Source organism: Thunnus maccoyii, chromosome 16, assembly GCF_910596095.1.
Source record: "Thunnus maccoyii chromosome 16, fThuMac1.1, whole genome shotgun sequence".
NCBI classification, from domain to species: Eukaryota; Metazoa; Chordata; class Actinopteri; order Scombriformes; family Scombridae; genus Thunnus; species Thunnus maccoyii.
The window spans coordinates 1,135,171-1,160,144 of NC_056548.1; the positions used below are offsets into that span (position 1 = coordinate 1,135,171).

Genomic DNA, 24,974 nt, shown 5'->3' on the forward strand with positions numbered 1-24,974 from the left:
CCGTATTTATCTTCCATACATTGGATGAGTCATTGGCTTTCGTTTCTTTCTAGTTTCCTTAAAACATTATTTGTTGTAAATGTCGTTCCTTCAACATTTATTGCTTCACTTTTCTTTTTTTTCCCTTTATTAGAAATTATCTTGTAGTCTCTGTTTCTGACTGACACTCAAATTACCATTTTCAGGAAAACTACATCCATGTTTCTCACATGTAAAGTTTGCACAACCCATCAGATCAGACTTGTCAGTCAACTGTGTTATTCTATAGTCACTCATCCAGCAAACACAGATCTAGACCTGACATTCATTAATATTATTATTTCATTTGTCAGTGGGAATGTCACTATATTTACCTTACAGCGTCTTTTGTGGTCTCCAGTATTGTATCTTCTTTCCAGTGGGATGCTGTATCACACAGTCTCCCCCCCAAGACCCCACAGTCAGTCTCTTCTCAGCCAGGGAGTCGATTACGAGCCGTCCTCAGGGAAGGTAGACTTTCCTTCCCTCACCGGCTGCACGCAGATCAACCCGTGTGAAGGTGGAATGAGGAAAGTATGAGTTAGGCATCCTGGACGAGCCCCCGAATTATTGTGGCAATTTTGCAATTCCACTCTGACAAAGAGGAACAAGACAAATATCACAATTACATCTTGTCACACTTTAATAAAGCTCAGCGACCGTGTTAGACAAAGAGCTAAAAGGCAAAGTGAAGCACACAGATATATAGTCACCCGTCATGAAAGCTACAAAGCATTCTTTCATTCTCAGAAGCAATTAAAACACAACAGCTAGCTCGTCACTTATCGTGTTTCTTTCCTGGAGGTGCTTCTGCCTCCGCACACCTGCTGACTCTCACTCTTCTTTATCTCCACTTTAGTCTCGGCCTTTTCTTAACAGTTAGCAGTTTATAAACTCGCTGCTCACACTTCCAAAGACATCATGAACCCTTCTGTCACATTGATAGTACTTTACTATATAATCAGGATAAAGTTCTCTCAATTAAAAGTTACATGTTAAGATTCAGAATAATTAAACATAGTGGAAATTAAAACATGGTTACATGTGCAGTAACTGTATTCAGACATGTGCAGTAGTATCTGTAATTCCCCTCACACCTAACATAGACTGCAGACTTGAGACTTAACTTGAGACTTGCAATTTGTTCATATATATGCGACTTGGACTTGCCTCAGAACACTTGAAAGCAGCTCTGTCTTCCCTCCCCAGTCAAACAGCCGCCTAGTCGCAGTAAACCAGTTAAACTCAGTCTGATCCGGTCCTGCAGCTGTTGGTGATGTTTTGCTAACAGGCCTGAGGTCTGACGGGGACTATTAGCTGCTTTCCAGCTCTAAATGTTTACATCTTCAGGATGAGAACATGGCGGTTAATTAGAGTTTATCTCATCTTTAAATCCTGTGCGCTGGCAGACAGAAGCAGAGAATCGTGGAGAGTTTCCTCGGGGGGATTTTTTGCAGCGTCATAAATAATGTGCAGAGCTTCAGGAAACCTCTCACACATCTGTTATCTGTACTCATACTGACGACAAACACTCGGCTCTCTCTCTCGTAAGATCAGAAAACTTCCTGCCTTTTCTACCCGGCTGCCTCCTCTCTGTTGTTAAATTAACAGATTAGGTCTTTAAGGCGAAAAGATTACAACTGAACAGACATTTGGAATATTTAATGAGACAAAAATCAACCTTTATCTTGTACATTTGCACTTCTGTTTCATATTGTTGACTTCTGTCACCTTTTCCGCATTATTTAAAGAGTCATCCTGGTGTTTTCTCTTAAGATTTTAGTGCATTAACTGTTAATTTAATTTACTTTAGTTTCATGCTGATCATTTTTCAAATCATCCATTAGTTTTTTGATTAATTTCCTTTCTTGCTGCAGACACGTAATCCACCACACATTGTAAAAAAAAAAAAAAACAACGTAAATTTACATACAATGTGTGGTGAAATTTTACATGCATTTCACATTTTTGAAGAATATTGTTGATGAATTTACAGTTAATGGCTCTTTTTCAGATTTTCACACATCAATCAATTTACAGTATATCTTTGGGGAAAAGAGCACTGACACTGGATTGGAGATTGGGTGCTGAAATCAGTGTCGTGAGGGAGAAGTCTGGCGGGTGCGTCCCTCTGTGGGTTTAAATCCTTGTTTTAAGTCGTCACTGAATCTTCAGACTGACGTGTCTGACTGAGCGAAGCTTCGGGACGCTGTGAGCTGCTCTGTGAACGCCAGCCGTCACACAGGAAGTGCTGGCAGAGTGGACGTGTATCTCCGTCCTCTCCTGATGAAAGCGCCCCCGCAGAGACGCCCTGTCAGCGCGCTGTGAGACACTTCCTGTAAGACCGGCGGCCTGCGTTTAAGCCTCTTATCACGGCCGGCTGCCGTGCGGCGCCGCGTTCTGCAAGCAGAAGCAGAAAGCGTCTACAGAGGGGGAAGTTGTAAGCTCAGGATGGAGAGCTGATGGAAAAATGACGGCGATTATGTCTGGCTTGTCGTTAGCTGAGGTGAAGTCTGTGTTGTTAATCAGGTGTGAACACGCCGGTGGCATTTTAAACCTCGCTCATCCTGCGGCAGCCAATCAAACGACAGCGGAGTGTCAGAATAAAACTGACAGCTGAACTGAAACTGTGAGACCAAACTCCAACCTGACGACCTGCCAGACTGATCCTCACACCTTCACAGGGCTGAAACAAGAAAATCAACTTTAATGTTAGGACTTTTTTTTTCTCTCTGAGTTGAAGCAGCAGAAATGTTTATATTATTAATTCATGTTTCCATCAGTCAGAGCAAAATCTCTGATATTCAGACTGAATGGACATTTAGTTTCACCCAAACTAATACTCATAGTACAGTCGGTACAGTCTGCTGTTCTTTGAAACTTCATTTGGCTGATTTATTTAATCAAAAATAACAAGAACATGTCTCAGTGTAACGTGAGGTCAAAGACTGTACCGACATGTTTCCTACATGTTTGCTGAAGAAGCCGAGACTCAGTCCCCCTCCCTTCCTTCTATCACAGCTGATCGTCTTCATCCGATCAATCACAATAAATTCAAAAATAACTGCTCGAAATATTAAGTTCACATCAATTTATCAGTCAAAAGAAATGATTTACATCACCGGCAAATCATGAGAATATAATTTGCAACCAACACAAATATGGCTCCAACAGTTGAGATGCTTTGAAACTAACCTGTTTGTTCAGGCTGGTGTGAAAACTGTCCGACTCTGGTATTTAGTTACTTTAGTGTTCTCTGGTGTTTCCTAAAACATCATCAGACTCACTAATGCTAATATTATTCTGTTTAATGTTAACGTTACTCTTTCTATTTCTAATGTTACTTTTTTTAATGCCTCCATTACTTTTTGAATGTTAATATTACATCGTGAGTCCAACAGTGTTAAAGGAGTGAAATCATAAATCTGTGGAGGAGTCCTTTAAAGTCTAAAGTCAGGGAACAAAAACCCCGAGCTGTGTCTGAAATCACGTACTTCTGTTAGTACACTTTCATGTAGTACACTGTGTACACTATATATTACTGGCGTAGTGTGTGAATTTTGACAGGGTAGTGTCGTCTCAAATCAAACACGGCCGCTGTGCACTTACCGGAAATGACGATTGCAAATTAGCATTAGCTAGCGTTAGCATTCATGTTATCGTTGGCGCTATCAAACCCAAAAAACATACTGATGGCTTATATCCGACAACAGCATAGTGGTGCTTAATGCTAAAAACACATGTATAACTTATGTTTGTATAATGCGGCGATGTTCACCGTTATTACAACGCACCCGGCAGCCATTTCCAGTTTGAAAAGTGGTCCCTCCCCTTCCGCTACGGAGCCAAGATGGCGACCATTGAGGGCAAGAAGTGTCCATAGTTTCACACTCAACTTTTTGACCGTTTTGAGTGCAGCATCCGGCTTCTCACAGTGCATTTCCCCATACTTCTCAGTGTGAACGCACTTATGCACTCAAAACGTTAAGTGTAAGTACAGAAATATGTGATTTGCGACACAGCACCAGATTAAATGCAGATTAAATGACAAACTGACAGACTCCATCCATCAGCCTGTGAGATGCAGCTGAAAGCACCAGAAATAGCTTGTAAGTGGAGGTTAAATTAAGATCATTTTTTCAGAACTACTGAAATGAATTCTGAGTAGTTGTGGATACGACTGAATCAGCCAATCAGGGCTCAGCTTTGTATTATCAGGTCGTCCATGTTGGAGGTTTTTGTCCAATCGGGTGACTTCTTCTTCTTCTTCAGAAGAGGATTAATCCTCCAACCTGCAGATCAGCACCCACACACTGACCGTGTTACAGTGATGTGTGTGTGTGTGAGCTGAAAGTCAGACATACAAACATGTGATTACACTCATGTACTGCATACAAACACACACACACACACACACTGACTGTTTACTGTCATATTAAGTTGAGTTTAATAATCCTGCTGCCTCTGAGATTAACACACACACCGACTCTTCTTCTTCTTCTGTCGTTTTGCTCTTTCATCATTTCTTTTCTTCCCGTCACCACAAACTCAGATCTTACAAACAGAAACCTCCACAACCTGGACACATACAGACTGGACAGATTCCACAAGAGACAAAAAAACCAAAGAAAATGTTTTTATTCATAATTTTGGTATTTATATTTAATCATTATTGTAAACTTTTCAAATTTGATCCTGCAGGTTGTGCAAACCAACAAAGACAGAAAAAAAAAACCCATAACATCTAAAGCTCACGTTTATCAGACAAGAAAAATACTAAAAAATTCCACCAACAGCACACCCAAATAAATTATAGTACTTAACAGCTTATATAATAATGCTTCCATTATTTCTGGAAATGATGCTAAAATTGGAGAAATATTTGTCAGTACACGTACAGCAGCAACATGTACTGACAAAACTACCACAACTGGTTAAACTCAGCCTCCCAGTTCAATGTTTTGCTGTCCCATCTTAATGTCTGTATGTTCTGACACTAGATTTATGCTCCCATGTCTTTTTGTTATGTTATATTGCACCAATAAATAAATAGAAAGAATAAAAAAAAGATTCACACATGAAAAAATGAATGAATAAAAAACAGAGGGAACACTGAGAATATTACAGTCTGAACTGTAACTGCCTCCTGCTCTGCGTGACCTCTGACCCCTCTGTCTCCTCAGGGAAGGCTTACGCTCCAGAGTTTTACTACGACACCTACAGCGCTCTGTGGCAGAACCGACCGCGAGTCTACGGCTTCAGGCTGCAGTGGACGCAGATGGAGCCCAACGCCGTGGACCGCATCCTGGCCTACAGGCTCGGCATCAGACAGGTCAGTACGGAAAACAAATTATCGTCAACGTATCTCATGTTTAGACTGAAACCAACGAGGGACTGCAGGAAGAGACAGGAAGTTCACTCCTAACTTTTCATCTATTTTTGGCTTCTCCTGGCAGAAACAGGCTTCCGCACCTTCTGCTCTGGTTCAAACAGACTTTAATGTCAGAATGAAAGCTGGTGAGCCACACGGGGACGAGACTGAACAAGGTCACTGACAGGAAGTCCAACCATGATATGTCTTAAAGGACATGGCTGGTGATTTTCTATATTTTTCTTCTCGTCAACAAATCTCATGTTTTGATCCAAACCAAACTATATATTTGTGAGCTTTTTTTAAAATATTTCCATCTTCAAGAAGAACCAATTGGCTCAGATGTGAAAGAAACAGGCAGAGTAGGGAAGTTAGAAAGGGGGAAGGTATTGTTGGTGTGAGTATAGGAAAAATATAGAATAACACCAGACTGATCTTTTAATAAACTGTTTATAATCACAGCTTAAAATGTACTTATATTATATTTTTAGGTCACCATCCAGACCAGATGAAGCTGGAACATTTTGTTTCTTTTCATAATTCAAACTGAAAGCAAAAGTCAGACAAAACATGGACTAATAACTGCCAAAAAACGATATTTACCAGAGCAGCGTTAAAGGAACTGACCAGAAACATTCTGACCGTTGACTGTATATAAATATTGACGACACATGTCCACTTCCTGCCGCTATGCAAAAATAGCATTTTGTTTCTGGGAACGGCCATCTTGCTTGTGTGATGTCATTTGGGGCCAGAGTCGGTCGGCAGGATGACGGCTCGCAGGACACGCCCCCTCAGACGTCCTGCCCCCTGAGAGCAGCTGTCACGGCTGTCAATCATGACATCACACCCCCTTTTTATTTCGTCAAATAACTAATCGAAAACAAACTTATGAGAAAAATGAGCACTTGAACAAACATCAGCGTGCTAAGAACTACCTAAAATGACAGAAACCATCTTTGGGAAAAATTTATTTGACATGTATTTTGATTTTTTTTTTGGTTTGGCTCATGTCCCATCCGCTAACGTGGAGGGGGCGGGACTTATGACCTATACTGCAGCAGCCACCAGGGGGCGATCCAGATGTTTTGGCTTCACTTTTGGGGAGCTGTCATGACGTCCGTATTTATATACAGTCTATGATTCTGACATTAAACTACAGCGGAGATTATTCCAGTTTCAAACAGTTAACAGTTTTCTTTCTTTTCGTTGACCAATCAGATTTTTTTTACTTGATGGAATCAGGATCTGAGAAAAATATACCAGTGATGCTGCTTCATTCTTGAATCATATTTAAATGTCAACAGGTTCTTTTAAAGGCAGAAAAGATTAGTTTATTTTAAATTTATACAAACGCTGTTTAATAAATCTGCTAAAATAATACTTTTCAAATCTTAAATATTTTAATATTCATGTTTATTAACAGTTTCAGTGTCTAACCTGCAAAACAATTACTAACAATTACAAACAATTAAAGCTGCAAGCAGCGTTGGAATCAGATCATTTTGCTTTTTAAAAATGAGGGATATTTCTTACAAGTGTGTTGTGCTTTTATTTTGAAAGTTTGATTGAAATGTGTACTGTCAGGTGTGTAGAGACAATAAGTAACTGCAGCTGGACACAGAAAAATAAATGGAGAGTGTGAGCGAACCCACACCTTTTTGAACATTTACTGCTTCCACATAGTTTTAGATTCAAACTTCATTTGAACTTTAAATGAGTCACGAGACTTTGACCTACAAATCTTGAATTTACATGTTTTTTCTATCTTTTATTGTTTTTGAGATATTAGAGTGTGAGTTTTAAAGTCTTTTCTTGCTCCTCCTGTGATTTTATAATGAGTGTGTATTGCGGAATGTTTCACAGCACTGAGGGAGTGACATCACCAGGAGCAGTTGGAGAGGAGGATTTTAGAGTACGATTCTTGTGAAATCTCCTCATAAATCCCATGACTTTGGCCAAAGCTTACATTAAAAATCATATTTTAGTAGGAAATTGGGTTGCGAATCCATTGATACAGGTTTGAAAGTGGTCAGACTTATAGTTTAGACATCAGAAGCCTGTTTGACACAAAGTTCATGCCCATAGATTGCCTCCCCATTGGTTTACATTGTAAGGGTGATGTGGCTTTTTTGAAACTTTTCTTTCAGCACAGTGTCATAAGTTATGTATTAAAGTTTGAAGCTGATACCATTAACGCCCTCGGAGGAGATAACGTTTGTTCGGGGTCCAAAATTGGGGCAAAGTCTTATTTTGAAAGTGAGATTGCGGACTTCCTGTTGGATTTAGGTCAGGGGTGTCGGTGTATGATTTGTAGGTCTTGATGAGACAAATAATTGAGTTTTGGTTTGATCTCTCTACGACATTCCTACGGGCCATGGCGGCCATTTTAGTTAAATAGGTGGGGCTAGTGAGCACATTTTGGCACTTTACGGCCAAATTTTTCACCAGACCTGATCTTCGTGCCAAATTTGGTGAGTTTTTGAGCATGTTTAAGGGGTCAAATTTAGGGTTTAAGTGGCGTAATAATAAAGAAAGAAACAAACACATGAAAAACAACAGGGTCCTCGCCCTTAGGCTGTTTTACAGTAGTCCTCTGCCTTTTGGGCTCGGTCCCTATTAACAGCCACTAAAAGTTGTCTACTATCAAACTGCAGCAGAGAGTCCAACAAATCTGTGAGCGTATATACCTGAGAGTCCTGCAGCGGCAGCCTGAGAGGCTCAGGCTTGTTGCCATGGCAACCAGCCTGTCTTCATTCATACTAGTCTGTATAAATGTGCTGCAGAAAAAGAGAGAGAGAGCAGGAAGAGAGTGCTGATGGGACAGAATATGATGAGAAGACAAGAAAGAGGTGAGGGAAGAGGATGATGATGATGAAGAGAGACTCAAGGAAAGGAAGGAAGGAAGAGATGAGAGAGAGAGAGGTGAGATGTTAGTCAAAGAGAGAGGAAGAAGAGGACTGTATATTTAATACTATTTTTATTCTATTTAAACTCTTTTTAGTGCACAGATTGAAGGAACTGGTGGGTGTGATTGTACCTTATATGATCACATGTGACAAATAAACTTAATTGATCGATTGACATAGTGAATAAATGATGACGTACGTGAATCATGTGACTCAAACGTCACTGAAGAGCTGAAAACATCAGATCTGTGTGAAACTAACAGAAACGTCATATTTCCATCATGTTTTCCATCGTTTGAGCTTTTAATGACGTCGTCTCTCTGTGTCTCTTCTCCTACAACAGTTTAACGGCACCGACTGGAGAATTAGCGCCACCTGCTGTTTATCCGCTAATATTCACACAACAGCAGTGGATGGAAACAAAATTTGCTCTAAATTTGGAAGGACATTTGGCGACTTTTTTGTGTTTTTAGTCAGTCAGTAAAAGTCAGTCTGAAGGCAGGTTAAAAGATGATTCTGATTTATTAAAATTTGGTCTTATTTTCATAGTTTCGTCCATCATTTCTATCAGTAATAACGGAATTGTTTTCACCAATTTAATATCTGAGGTCTAGGAACACGCAGAGCTAAGAGGAGCTAAAAGAGGCTCAAAAGAGCTGCAGAGTTGGTGACAATATCTATATTTAAGTGTAAATTTGTTTTTATGTTATTTAGGTAATCATTTTCCTCTTCCTGCATGTTAATTTTCATTGTTATTTATGTCATCAGTTTGAAAAAATGATAATAATAATATATTGATTCCCAATTCATTATACATACTATAGGTGAATCCATCTTTATTTCTTACATCGTACTTAAAAATCATATCATAAATATTGTAACTATTATTTGTTAAATTGAATGAAATTAATAAGGAAAAAATGGAGAAACAAGACCATAAACTGTCCACCTACCAACCCATGAAAAACAGTCAAAGTCAGTCAAATAAATGCACCAACTTTTGATTTTGATTTGAGAAAAAACAAAATGTTTTCTAATTTATTATATTCTGCTGGTTTTGAGAAAATGTGAGAATAAATAAAATTATTGAAATGTATTTGTTAGATTTTAAACGTTCGCAGTCATTTGATTGAACTTTAATATTAAAAATATTGATTAGTGGAGCTTTAAAAATGAATGTTTGCAAGAAGAAATTGGAAGAAGTTGAAAATATATTGAAATATATTGACTCTCAATCATTATTATATACTCCTTTTAAAGTACATCACCACCATCCTGCAGGTTAAATGTTGGGTTCAGGATTATATGGATGAATATTGTAACTATGTCATTATATTGTTTGTTAAATTGAATGAAATTCGTAGGCAAAAAAAGGGGAAACAAGAGTTTTCAAAAACTTCCACCTACCAACCCATGAAAACCACAATGTTTTGTGTTCCTCAGTGTTGACGGCACCAACTTCTGATTTGAGGAAAAAAATGATCCATGTAACTGAAAATGTGAGAGGAAATTACAGTATTGAAATGTATTTGTTCGATTTTCCTTCTTTATGTCTTACTTATTTTTTTTCTTTTTTTGTTTGACACTGACATCATGGAGACCTCCTCCCATAGGGGGACAAAAGGTTCCGACAATCTGAACCGTGAACTTTTAGGCTTAAAGGTCTTTGCACACCGAGTCCGTTTTTCTCGTATGCGTTTTTTTAATCCGTCATCCGACAAAAATTGTTACGCACAGAAACCTTGCACACTGAGTCTGATGTGTTTTATTACCGTATTCATCTTGAAAATTCGCAATAACAGGCAAAATGGAGTCGTCAAGCAGTGAGGATGATTTTGTGGTCCTCTAAATTCTTGAAAGAAAAATAAAGAACCACACAGTAAAAAAGAAGACCACCAATTTCCACGATCCAATTGATCCTGGACAGCGGCTGGAAGCACACACACACACGCCTGATCAAAGGTGATCACAGGTGATCGGCCTTTCGACTGGATCCGCAGATATTCAGGGCACAGCCTCAAAACGCTGCGACATACAGACAAGATCATGATCAATAGTTGTCCTGTGGTCAGTCTGTGTATAACAGCTGATAGTATCAGTGTTTCCAGGCTGTGTCGTTTGCGTGTACGGTGGCTCTGAGTGGTCAAACAACTCTGTAAAGGCTTTTGACGGATGCAAAAAAAAAACAGAAAATCGAATCTGCTCCGAAAACTTTAATGACGGACGAAACTTTAGGAGTTGGTGTGTAAACGTTATTGACGCAACATGACGTCGTATTTATTTTATAACGTTTAGGACGAAAAAAACTTGGTGTGCAAAGACCTTGAGACTTGGTTAAGATTACTTCAACACTTTACCTGCCATCTACCAAATTTTGTATCTTATTTGCGGGTATTACTGCAGTGAAAAAGCTCTTAGATGGAAACCTCCTCATTCCCTTACCTTTACTCAATGGATGATGTCTTTTCTGAGTATTTTGAACATGGAACAATCCATAGCTAGAATACACGGAGCTAAAGAATCGACTGTCCAGTCATGGGCCTCTGCAACAGCAAAGATGTTGGTTTGAATATGTTTTCATGTGACATTATAAGATGTGCAATTGTAAGTTGATGTAATGTTGTAATTTTATGCATTTCTCCAGCATGTATCAATGAACTATTGTGGGTTGGAAGGGGAGGGAACTGGGAGGGATTACTCTTTGTTAGCTACAGGGTGAAAACTATCTCAAACATCCAGTCCAATAATAGATTTTTCAGCAAACTAATTAAATAAGTATTACCACAGTAAATGTTCAAGCAATCTCCTAACTGTTAAGTTGAATGGTATCAGTATTGTCTAACAGTTTATTATCATGAATTATGAAGATATGTATTCAATCTGCTCATTTGAGAAAATGAACGCAACTTTATTTTATCTTAATTGCTTGAAGAATCCCTAAAAAACGTTATAGTGGGATATATTATGTTATTATACTTTGTTATTTTGTGTTGTTATTGTAACAAATTCTGTTGTTTTTTTTTTCTTTGGAAATAAAAACAATTGATTACAAAAAAAGACTTGGTTAAGATTTAAAGTGAGGTTATTGTTATTGTTTGCAGCTCCAAAGTATTAATGTGATTCATTGTTTGACCTCATGTGTGAAACTGCTTTTTTTTGTTTTTTTTGGTGTGTCAATAAAAAGATTTAATCAAAAAACAAAATGTAATTCAATGCATCGTCCTCATATGTGATAAAAACGAGTTTTTGTGTGTTTCAGATGGGTCAGTCTCGCTGGTGGGAGCAGGAGATTCCCATGGAGAGAAACATCCAGAAGGGGGAGCTGTTGACCCACAACCTGACCGAACTCATCAAACCTGAGTCCTACCTGGTCCGCCTCACACCCATCACGCGCTACGGAGAGGGCGACGCCACTGAACGCATCATCACATACAGCGGTATGTCGTCTTCATATCATTGTATCCTGTTTTCTTCCAGTTGCAAGTCAGAGTCAAGTTCATTTAAAAGGATCTCACCTGTCTGTCCTGTTTCACTCAAAGTCAATACTTCCTGTTTATGTCTCACATTAAAAGCCTACCAGGACAGAGGAGAATCATGTTTGAGCTGCTGAAGGCTTTTAATGTGAAGTATCTGCAGAAATTGATTCAGGTGTTCCCAACCTTTTTTGTTCCATTTCCTGTTTTTCTATTAATATTGATTGTAACCCTTTAACCTAGTTTGCACACTAGAGCCCCTTTCACACATGCAATGTATCCCTGAAATGTTCAGGAACATTTCCTGCATGGGTTCATGTGTGAATGGCAGCAGGGATCAATATTCAGGGAAATCTGTACCGCCAGTTTCCCGCCTCAAGACCTTGCATGAAAATGCCGGTACAGCTGTGCTGTTAATGAAAGCAGTAACATTGTAGGGAAAAGCACGTAAGGGGTTACTTTACATACAAGAATGCAAGAATTGCCTAAAACAACCTGTAAAGTTATTTAATCATTATTCATCTTGTTTGTCGTATTAAAAATTCCTTGCAGCCCGGCTGCAAACACAAGAACAGCAAAGTAGAAGCGACTGACATCAAACAGGAGCAGATCAGAAAACTGAGAGACTTCTTACTAAAAATATCATCAAATATACTTATAAAATAAATAAAGAAATCAACATCTGTCTCTGATGTCGTCCTGTTTCAAATAAAGCAGCTGAGGTAAATATGTGATATATTAATTACAATAATTGCTCATCCCAGAACGATTATGGATTTGTTTTATGATCCTAAACATATTTGATTATTTCATACCGTGATGTTTGGTTTCTGTCTGTTTGCACACAAGCTGCTTCCCTGCTTCTCTTTATTTGGTATGAAACAGTAACAATAAACAAGACAATAAAAGAGATGCAAACTGTTGAGCTGCCTCAAAGAAATCCTGATGGGAATCCAAAAAAAAAAACAAAAATCACAACTGGAGAGAGATGTCAAAGTAAAGAACATTAAAAAACAGAGACAGAAGATGACAAACAGAGACAGTGAAAGCTCACAGCAGGAGGCGACGACATGCAAACAGAAACCAGGAGAAGAAGAAGATGAAGGAAACACTGTGAACATGAACTCGTCTGCTCTGTGATGTCGAGTTCTGAAGAGTGTCAGCGAACGCCTCGCCACTCTCACCTCCTCCCGCTGATCGTCATATTGACTCCTCGCAGCAAACACAGCGAGCGCTCAGAAGGTGAACGCGGTCACATGACCCTCCGCGGGTCAGAGTTAACATGTGTCACACGTCAGTAAACGAATTAAAAAACACAAAGAAAACACAGAAAAACTCCTCCGACGGCACAACTGAATGAAATAAAGAATAAAATCAGCAGCGTTTAAGCTTCATCAGTTAACGCCACAGAAACACCAGCTCATAACACTGAGACGCAGAAGAAGAAATACAGATAATAAAGAGCCGAGGTGAAACTAGATCCTCCAGATTAGAGGTGCGCCCGAATACAAATATATTATTTGGCAAAGCACAAATAATGGGAAGAAAAATAAACCACGTCAACTACCGGCATGCAGGTCGGTGACATCACTATCTCAGTGTCTCTCCTCTGCTCCGCTGTGACGTCTATCAGCAGGTATTAACGAGGGGAGTCACATCCACCTGCTACATGACGCATATTTCCTAATTTGGACATCACTCCCAGAGGTAAAGCTGAGCTACTACAGACTGAGCTACAAACTATTGATTCATTCAATCATTGATATTTGCAAATCTAAAAAATGATGATGAGATTTCTGATGAAGGTTTAAAGGCCCATGTGATGATGTATTAACGATATGAGCAGTAGAAACTGTGGGAGTGGAAATAGGTTACCTAGTTCCACAATGACATGAGATTTATGAAACAGAATCATCGGTACGCACGGCTTTATAAATCCAACAAAAAGAACGCGTCTGCATATTTCTGTCTTTGTGCCTTCAAGACAGTTTTATGTATCTGGCACACATGAGATGTAAATCATCCAATCTAGAGCGAGCACGGACCGAAACCATGAGCTCTAAAGCTGTCTGATCTACAGCGAGCAGAAATGTCTCTGAAACATGAAGCGTCCGGTCTGATCAGATGTTTTTCACTGTAACACGCTGGAGGAAAGTCTGAGCGTCTCCTGAAAACTGGATCTGTAGTTGATTCATCACTGAACTTTATCACCAACTAAATCTTATTCGTTTTTTACTCATATTAATATATATTTATAGATTAGTGTCCTGGATCCTGTTTGAGAGATGGCTGGAGCTGTTGGTATATCTGGAGGTGTGTGTGTGTGTGTGTGTGTGTGTGTGTGTGTGTGTGTGTGTGTGTGTAGCTTCCTGTTTTCACACTGTCCCAGATCTGTAGTGCAAACACTGGTGTTGCTAACACGCTGTGACATTACACACCACACCACCTCTGCTGCGGAGCGAAGCCGAGCCTGGAGGACACTAACACACACACACACACTAACACACACACACACACACAGTCAAGATAATTTAAAGGATGAATTTTCTAATCCTTTTTAGATTGATTTCCTTCCTCCGGTCGTTTGTTTCAGTTCATTTCTATGAAAATCAGCCTGAAGAGAGAAAATCCATCACTGTCAGAGTTCAGGAAGATGCAGTTTTAGTTCTTAAAGTTATTCCACCGCTGTGAGCTCCAACATCAGCAGTAGGGATGTGCAGAGATCCCAGTATTTGTATTTGTATCTGTATTTGTTGAGGCAGCAAAATTATTTGTATTTGAATAAAAGTGGAAAGAGGCTTAAAAATCCTGTTTTTGTTTTTATTACGCTTTTAATTTCAGAAATTTAAAGTGTTACAATAAGTGTTCATGAAGTGTTCCCTTGGGAGTTCAGCTTTATCTCTGTTTAACACCCCCGACTCCGGGAGTGACGTCCAAATTAGGAAATGTGCATCATGTAGCAGGTGGATGTGACTCTTGAAGAAGAGATGAAGGAGGTCCTCACACCGGGTCTCTAACTGGAGTCAACAGATCATAGACGACTGCGCTGATTACTGAGCTGCTAAAACTTTACTCATCGCCTCATGCAGACAGACCTCTACCTAACACATATTTTTAACAATATTGTATGAAACAAATATTCATAAAAAAAACCCAGATTTGTGCTTTGCTGAATAACGTATTTGTATTCGGGCACCTAATCAGCAGTCATATGAAATCATCAGGATTTGTATTCAGTAATTTAAAACATGGAACATTTTCTTAAAAACACAAATTAATGCTAAAAAAAATGAAAGTAATGAGATAAAAACTTGAGTGATGCTTCAACAACAGATCAAACATGCCGACAGAAATCTGCATCATATTTATATTTATATAATATATGAATCCTGTTTGACTCATTTGCTAAAATAATGTTCTTTAAACTAATATTTTTTTATTAATGCTTAACTGTTATTATGAACAGTTTGCAAACAGCTGATGATGTATCTACACATTAAGGCTTATTTTTACGTAACTGTTAAAATCTTTGTTTTTGAAATAACACAAAAATGTTTCCAGCGTATGAATGCAGTTTGTTCCTCTGAATGCCGAATAAAAGTCACTTTACTTATCTGGAGGAAACATTTGATTAAGTCAATAAACAAATAAATAAACCAACAACACAACGTGAAGTCATTGTTTTCTTTTGATGTTGTTTGTTATAGCTGATAAATTCTGATGAGGCGGTAAAACTGGTGTGTGTGTGTTAGTGTGCATGTGCGTGTGTGTGTGGTGTGTGTGTGTGTGTGTGTGTGTGTGTGTGTGTGTGTGTGTGTGTGTGTGTGTTAGTGTGTGTTAGTGTGTGTGTGTGTGTGTGTGTGTGTGTGTGTGTGCATGTGTATGTGTTAGTGTGTGTGTGTGTGTGTGTGTGTGTGTGTGTGTGTGTGTGTGTGTGTGTGCATGTGTGTGTGTTAGTGTGTGTGTGTGTGTGTGTGTGTGTGTGTGTGTGTTAGTGTGTGTGTGTGTTAGTGCTGTAGGCTGTTGTCTTCACACACAGCTGTTAAAGGTCATGAAGTCTCTGAAGTGAAACTGTAAATTAACATATTTGGAGGCTGTGAACTTGTTTTTCTTTTGCACTTCTGCAGGAACACCGCAGGTTTAGGTTTTCATGTTTCCATCCAAATGTAATATAACTGTAAACAAATGTAATTTTAATCAAATTTCCAGGAAAAAACATCAAAAGAAAATGTAGTGAATTATCCAGTCGGCGCCATTAAACCGTCGCAGAAGAGTCAAAGTTCAAACGATGCAAAACATGATGGAAATATGACGTTTCTGTTAGTTTCATGTTACTATATTATGTGTTAACAATATCATAATAACTATACAAACATACTGTAAATAATACCACATAATATAGTAATATAGTCCAAAAACAGTGTGTTATGTATTGGGTATCCTTAACAAATAGCATTCTGCAAGAAAACAAGTTTTTTTTAGTTTTCTCAAAAAAGTGCATTTTTCTGATAGAAGAATAAACTCTGGATTTATGGAATACTTCAAGTAGATTCTCAAATATGAACTGGGATCAAAGACGTTTTTCTATTAATTCAGAATTACTACAACATTATATAATCAAAGTCAGTGCTGTAAAATTGTCATTATTTATTTATTTATTATTTTAATTTATTGTATAATTTATTGTATGATGTATCACCAGGTGACACACCCACACACATTATTTATATATATCATTAAAAAAATGTATTGTCATCATTACATGGGCTGTACAACATAAGGAAAATGTGTGAAATGCCACAATGACAATAAAATAAAGTATAAAAAAAAAAAAAAGTGCATTTTTCAGATCGCAGGTTTTGCTCTTCGGCCATCGATATGTAAATTCTACACGGCAGGTTCCAGCCAGGAGGTTTTGGCAGTGAGATGGTTTGTAGGCGGGATTAAAGATGGAGACCTGTCCAGTATACAGAGCTGTTCTATCACTTCTACATCGTCTTACACAGACTGCATTACTGAGATATTTGAATCAGTTTCTCCCGTGTGTGATAGATGTGCTGCTGCCGAAGGATCAACACCACACTTATTCTGGCTCTGGTCCAGTACCAGGTCACTTCTGGTTTGACATATTTAATTGGTTTTTCCAAACCGTATGAAATAAATATTCAGCCAGATTGTAATTTGGCAATATTTGGCTGCTCTGACAGGACGAGGGCCCTTCCCTCCCCACAAAAAAGCAGACATGGTTGCAGCTAAAAAAAATGAATATAACTAACCTGGAAGTCTCCATCGTCTCCATGTTTCAGGATTTCTATTGCTGAGATGGAACAGATTCGTTTCAGTAAATGAAAAACCATTTCCTGAAGGTAGAGAAGACGGTTTTTGCTTGATAAGACCTAACTGTATAATTCATGACTCTGCTGCCGTGTTGTATCTTTAACTCACTTCATCCTGCATACTGACGGATGTTCTGGTTGTCTTGCCAGTGCTGCTGTCCACTGACAGCTGTGGACTAACGTTGGGAGTTCTGTCTGTTTGATTTATGGTAAAACGTACGAACGAGGACGTCATCGTCTTCATGCACAGGTTGTTGTTAGTCAACCTACAGATGTATCAACTGTATATAAGTATGTAAATGTAGAAACACAGTCAGACAGCACACAGAGGTCATCAATTAGTGCTGGTTGATAACGAGCTTGTTGCCAAGCGACGCAGCAGCTGTTCACACAGTCATGTTTCCAACAGCTGCACCGTGTGTGTGTGTGTGTGTGTGTGTGTGTATGTGTGTGTGTGTGAGACATGTGGTGTAATTACCTTTCACTCTGAAAATCAGATTAAAAACAGCTGACTGAGTCAAACCGTCTGCTGAGTCTGAACTGTCGATGTTTCACTTTTCTGCTTCCTGTTTGAAACTGAAACAAATCTTCTGCTTCCTGTTTTATCACCTGAACGGCGTTTCCTCAAAGTCAAACATCTTCTCCTGTTTCTGTCCACCATCATAAAGGTTCTGCTCATGTTCCAACCTGATCAACATGTTTCCTGTGGAGAACTGTTATTGATGATCTAACAAAGTTCTTGTTTTTTGTCCCTCCGCAGCTCCTGTTAACCCACATCTCAGTAAGTACCGACCCGTCCACCTGCCGACACTCATTCACACTCTCACCTCACCTGTTCATCATTCAGATGTCACCTTATTGGGTTCATACATCCAGTATGTTCTCCAGTTTGGATTACCAAATGTGGGGAAAAAACAACATTTATCTTTTAATATATACATATTATAGATATATATGTAATATACTTTACTGTCCCAGATCTCGTGCTCCTGTCTCTTTAAACTGTGTAGTCTCAGAGAGGCCGCTAGTTGGCGGTGTGACATCATGAAATTGTTTTAAAATGACGGCCCAATATTACATTTATAAAACACTGATTTGCTGCCTTAATGCTGCTCTGTTTACATTTTTAAGCCTTTCATGCATGAATTATGATAACCTCAGTCAAGCTAAGTGTTTTTATTCCTCTTTAGGCATGAAAAAAAAATATTTGAACTTAGTGGACAGATGATTAATTGTCATTTTCTCCCAACTTAAAATCAATACTTGGAAATTTTAACAGTTGTATTACTCCTTAGTTGTTACTTGATGTAACAAAATGTTATTTACCTGCAAGGGTCTGTTACTATAGAAGGATCGGCGAGATGTTCCTGAGCTGAGGAGCATTTCCAGCCGGCAGGCGGCCATCTTGGTTTTGAGAAATTTGTGTTGCACTTACAAAGGCTGACCAGTGGATGGCAGCGTCTGGGACGACACATTAGAGTCCAGTGTGTTGGCTGATGTGCAACTATACCATTAAAACCCCATGTATATATAAGAACAGCTGTTCGCTGTAGTGACCGCTATGCATGAAAGGGTTCATCAACATTAAAACTAAACATTTTAATATATACGTACGTGCAAATTTGTATAACATTCATACTGAACACATCAGCAAAACATTTCATCAGTATGACATCACTCACATGTCTATTTGTGGCAACTGAAGCATGATTAACATTTTTATGGTTCTGTTGAGGCGAAATATTGAAGCGAGACAGGAAGTGTTTACTTTTTAAAAATTAACAAAAATACAACCTTCTCTAATCTGAACCTCTGAAGTTTTTTGTCCCTTCGATTCCTGCGCAGTAAAACTTCCTGAACTGAAAGAAAACATAATCCAGGAATTACGTTCATCCCGAACACAGTCGGCAGAACTATTCAGTCGTGTATAAATGTAGTTTTTACGTGGACCAGTTGGAGGCGTCAGCTTGTCCCTCCTGGACCTGCTTGTAAATCTAGTTACTGTTGTCAGGATGGTGAAGTGGAGCAGGTGGACCCAAACACAAGAGACGGCAGGCAGGAGACGATGCAGAATATTTAACGGATTGATTCAAAAGTCACAGGAGACACAGGAACAGACGACTCGACACAGACCGAACTGAAAACTGGACTACAAATACACAGCGTGTGATTGCAAACTAAACACAGGAAGTAAAGGTGACAAGACACAAGGAGAAAATATTTCATAATAAAACAGGAACTAAAGTAAACAGACAACAGGTGACACAACACACGGGCAGACTGGGAGCAGGTAAACTGGGGAAGACACTGGGAGCAGATAAACTGGGGAAGACACTGGGAGCAGGTAAACTGGGGAAGACACTGGGAGCAGGTAAACTGGGATGCAGGGCAGGTGAGAGGAGGAGCACATAAACACAAGGGAAACACAGCAAAAACTAAAACCAGGCAACATAAATGCAACACTGAAAACTCAAGAGAACAAAAACACAAAGAGTCCAAAAATAACAGATAAAGTCCAAACAGGACATGATAACTATTTATATTCTGGGTTTATTACTTTCTTTTTTTATTATTTACAAACTTTATACTTTTCACTGTGACTGAAATGAATAAACAAACAGTATTGATGAAGATATTATGAAGCAACACATGATGAAAACTCCTCCAGAACAGACGTTTCGCTCTGCTCAGGTTCAAACGGTGAATTTCCAGTTGAAGTTCTGTATTTGGTGTCTGATCAATAAAGTAACATAAAGATGATGTCATACTTTGTTCCAAGAAATAATCCTCACAAATCAACACGTTTTATTTACCAGCAGAGAGCTCTCATTGTACAGCTTTAACTTTAACAGTGAAAGGTTTAGTTCATCATATTTTATCATGTTGATTCTGTTGTATAATTTTGTATATTTGTGTGTTTTCGTGTTTTTCAGGGGAGTTCCAGTGTGGTTTCGAGGACGAGGCGTTGTGTTTGTTCTCTCAGGACAAAACAGAAGAGTTTGATTGGACGCGTCACAGCGCCGCCACACGAGACACCAAATACACCCCGAACACCGGACCGAGCTCCGACCACACGGGCTCCAAGCAGGGTACACACACGCGCACACACACACACACACACACACACGCACACACACACACACACATGCACGCACACACGCACGCACGCACACACACACACACGCACACAAACACACACACACACACACGCACACACACACGCACACACACACACACACACGCACGCACACACACGCACACACACACACATGCACACACACACACACACATGCACACACATGCACACACACACATGCACACACACACACACACATGCACGCACACACACACACGCACATACACACGCACACACACACACATACACACGCACACACACGCACACACACACACACACACAGGCACGCACTCTGAAAGGGTAAATATGGCCTCAGTTTCTCATGATGATAATTACTGTGTTGATATCAGTATGATACCAGTTTAAACACACAATATGTAATTTCAGCCGCTAGGCGTCTCAATCAAAACAATAACAAAAGACGGAGTGTGATGACGGTGTGAAGTAGCAAGGGATCATGGGAGTTGTTGTCTTTGTTGTTAAATAACCAGCTTCACCGGGATAGGATTACTCCAGTGTTCATCATTCAGGATGTTTTTACCCGCAGAGGTCTCCTCCTCTCCAGAACAAACGGACCCGGAGATTAAAATCATTAAAAATACTAATTAAAGCTGTTTCACCTAAAAAATCAATATTTCTCTGACGATGTTTGGTGACCACCGGACTTCCTGGAGGGGCTGTTAGCCGAGCTGCTGCTAACGTTTGTCCAGTTTATTTCTCTGATAACTTAAGATCCAGACGTCCAATGACTAAAATCCTTCTTCCGGCTAAAAGATATAGTTAAAAACCACCTAAATTTATCATGAAAATGTGTCTTAAAACTGAATAAAAGTCCATTTATAACAGTTTGTGTGGAACAACCACAACGCCGATGTATTATCTTGTATGTGTGTAAGTTACTCTTTGGTAGACGCCATTGTAGCGGACAAACACAGCGCCGCCGTATGCATCTGGTGCGTGTTTACTCTTTGGTAGAGGAGGTATGACGCCATCGACAGGCGACCAAATGAAACGGTCCGTTACTTTGATTAAATTACAGATTTCTCTGAGTTTGAACATTGTTGGAAACATTTGGGATAATGTAAGTACACAACTCAACAACATATATAACATAGGTCTAGTTGTTTTTAGATATTTTAAGTCTATTCTCTGTGAACCCAACTGTGGGTTAACATCTGCATCACAATACCTACATAACACAACACATGACAACAGCTGCAGTGAACTCTAACAGCTCTAACAGCTTCAAAGTAGGTCAAGTTCAGACTCGGCAGGTTCAACTCGGGAGTCCAAACTCTGGAGGACGAGTCCCAGTCAAACCATCATCTGCACTTCAACCAGCAGCTCAAACTCAACTCAAAGCTCCACTAACAAACTTTCTCTCAAGAAAAAATAACCTTATTAACAGAGAGATGCAGCTAATTATGTTCTATAAATATCCAAACTGTAGCTTAATCAAATAAAACAGACTGATCTGTTCATTTTAATACATTTATATGTAGAGATATTGATGTAAATGTGATGCTCCACTGAAACAGTAACTGAAAGCCAGCGTTACTCTGGGACTGAAACCTTTAACAGGCCTTCAGTGAGTTAATAAAGAAAAACACTTTACAGCAGCTTAAAAACTGCCAAAACTCTGATTTTTATTTATACATCTAAGTTTTTTGGGGGGAAGAAGAGAGCAGACAGGAGACACGTTTACAGATCTGTCCTTCAGCAGCAGACGTCTCGTCTCCTTCACGGCGTCCTGCTCGCTCGCCGCGTCTCTCTGTGTGAGTTTTTTTATTTGTTGTGTTTTTTGTCGTCCTGCCGCCTGCAGCGCTGACAGCGAAGGCAGAGCTCGAGGGCTTAAAAGCTTGACAGCACATTCTGAATGTTAATCAGCAGTTCTGCACCGATGAGACGGGGATCGAACCGCCGCCGCCGATGATGATGCGTGCCGTTCGGGACGGGCGTCGCCCACCCCGAACACGATAAGAGGCTGAGAATAAAAGCAGCGGCGGATCAGCCCGAGGAGCCGAGTCCTCCGCTGACTGAATGAGAGCAGGTTGATGGACACACTGTTTGTTTCTACTGTACGACGCTCAGGGAGGATAAATGTGCTCAAAACTGACAGAAATAAACTCGTTTTACTGGGAGGAAAATAATACACATGCACAAGTGGTTGAAAGTGTTCTTCTGTCCTATTTAAGGACTTTGGGTAATAATTTTATCATGTGCAAACTATTCTTATACATCATAAAATCTTAATGACAGATGTGTAGAGACAGAAATCCTGTTTGTCACTTTATGAGCATATTATTATGCTTTTATTAGACGCCGCCGGTGGAATGATGACAGGAAACGAGGACGAGAGAAAGAAGGATGGTTAGCACAGCAACGACTCATATTCACTTTATTTAATTACAACATTTATTTATAAGGACACAACACGCATTAATCAGCATTTCTGTAAATGTGTCAGCGTTAACCAGCTGCAGTCCTGCAGAGAGACGCTCTGAAACCAGTAAAAACTACAAACAGAAGACAAACTGCAACAACATCCACCGTCCAAAACATCAAGACAACATCCAGAAAACACTACAGTCATCTGTCGACACATGAAGACATGAACAAATCATGATAATCAGTGTTAATCTTTATAAAATGTAAGATTTAGTGGCATCTAGCAGAGACCAACTGAATACTTTATACTCCTCTACATTTATTTGACAGCTTTAATTACGTTTCATATTAAAGTTTTACATGAAATATAATGAAACTGCTTCTTTAAAGATTAAACTAGATGTTGTTTACAGTGGTTAACAACCAAAGAGACATTTTCCTTCTAAACTTCTCACATGGTTTCAAGTAGTTTGAGGCCCAAAGAGGTCAAATTCTCCAATATTTCAAAAAAAAGCAAAAATTAAAGATTAAAGTTGTGAAAATGAATCCAGATTTATGAATCAGAACTTTGTTTCTACCTGATGGATCATCTCAGATTTATCTGCTCCAGCTGCAGCAGTAAGACGCTGCTAAAGCACCGACTCATCAGGATTAATAATTTACTTTGTTACATTTATTTAACATGTCAATCACAGCCTGATTTTCTGCTAAGCAAGTACTTTTACTTTAGTACTTTATGTAAATTTAGCTAATAATACTTATATACTTTTACTGAAGTAGGATTTAGATGCAGGACGTTTATGTGTAACCGAATATTTTTACATTGATACTTTTACTTAAGTAAAGGATGTGAATACTTCCTCCACCACTGCATACTGGTCTGCACCATAGACTGTGGTCGTAGTTACCGTGACGTCACCCGTTGGTTTCTGAAGAGCGGTTTTAAAGCTCAAAGCGAGCCGCTCCGGCCGTCGCCATCTTGGCAGTGCGTGACGCTGCCTAACTCCCAGCCAATCAAAAATGGGCAAAGAGGCGGGCCGAACGGCTGAAACAAGCCAACTAGCGGCTGGCGGACCTGTCACTCAAAGCAGCCATGTCCTTCATTATGCAGAACTTTACAGCTTAATTAAATTTAAACAGGTGAGTTATAAAAAAATTCACCCCCGTACAGTTGTCATGAAAGAAGAAATTAGCTACAGAGACCAAAACCGTTGTTTGTACCAGACTGTAAACATGTTTATTTCTGCTGTAAAGTTGGACATTTTAACATGGGGGTCTATGGGGATTGACTCGCTTTTGGAGCTTCAAGTGGTCGTTCAAGGAACTGTAGTTTTTGGCTTCATTTTACAGCCCCGGAGGTTGCCGCTTGGTCTGCACACACACACACACACACACACACACACACGGCAGGTTATCATACTCCAAGTTGGTTCCTTTTCATTCCAATAAAAGCTTCTCACCCAATAAAAAGACCAGTAAATGAATATAATTACTGATTAAACAGCGGTTTTCTGCAGGTGTAATGTGTTGTTGTTAACTGCCACAAAATATCTGAAAACAACAAGTAGAGACGAAGCCGTCAGTGTTAACAGAGACCACAGTGGAAGCTGGTAGCAGTCACCCATTAGTGGGACTTGCTATCATTTCTCTGTCTCCCCATTCTGAATTCAGATAGTTGCATGTCTGGGTTGATTGGAGGGTTTATGCAGATCACCTGTGTGCAGAGTGGGAGGACTGGCTCCCAGCTGGTGATTGAGAGCAGCTGGGTTCATTCCCCTCTCGACCAATCGGGATGTGATGACGCCCTTTTTCTGAGGTTTAAGAGAGGAGAGAAACTGCACGCCGTGGTCACTCTGTTCCTTCCTCCACTGGCTGCAGACCTCATTTGAAAAGATTGTTAGACAGAAACTCTGGTCTGTTCAGACCCTTTGGTGTCTTCTTTCTGGTATTTTTCTTTCTGATGTGAGGGGACCTTTAAAGAGAATAACACAACATAACCCAAGTGTCCTGCATTGGTTTTTTAGTGCCCCACGATAGCCTGAACACCTGCAGGCTTTATTTTTTATACACATTAAAGAGGCATTATTTCATTGAGGGGACGTGTCCCATTGTGCAACACCTGAGGGGTTTTACTCCAAAGCAAGTTCAACATATCCAGACTTTCTTTGTGTGTTCTGGCTCTACAAACCCTGAATTCCCGATCAGAGATAAGATAAGTTTCATGACGGTGGATATGAACTTTCTTTGTTAACTCAGGCTTTCTGCTTCAGGCTCTGTGTGCGTCCCCATAAAAGGGGGCGTTTGGCGTCATTTGACTCTTTTCCAGCACAAAATGGACCAATC

General features: G+C 39.6%; 1 protein-coding gene across 1 annotated transcript in view; it reads left to right on the forward strand.

Moving 5' to 3' along the window:
- The window catches only part of mdga2a (MAM domain containing glycosylphosphatidylinositol anchor 2a), a 141,585-nt gene that overhangs the window by 107,169 nt on the left and 9,442 nt on the right, over positions 1 to 24,974 (forward strand). Inside the window, exons 10-13 of the mRNA XM_042388478.1 lie at positions 5,202 to 5,350; positions 11,558 to 11,735; positions 17,868 to 17,888; positions 20,041 to 20,196. Coding sequence (XP_042244412.1) covers positions 5,202 to 5,350; positions 11,558 to 11,735; positions 17,868 to 17,888; positions 20,041 to 20,196 — 504 coding nt within the window. The remainder of the gene's footprint in view (positions 1 to 5,201; positions 5,351 to 11,557; positions 11,736 to 17,867; positions 17,889 to 20,040; positions 20,197 to 24,974) is intronic.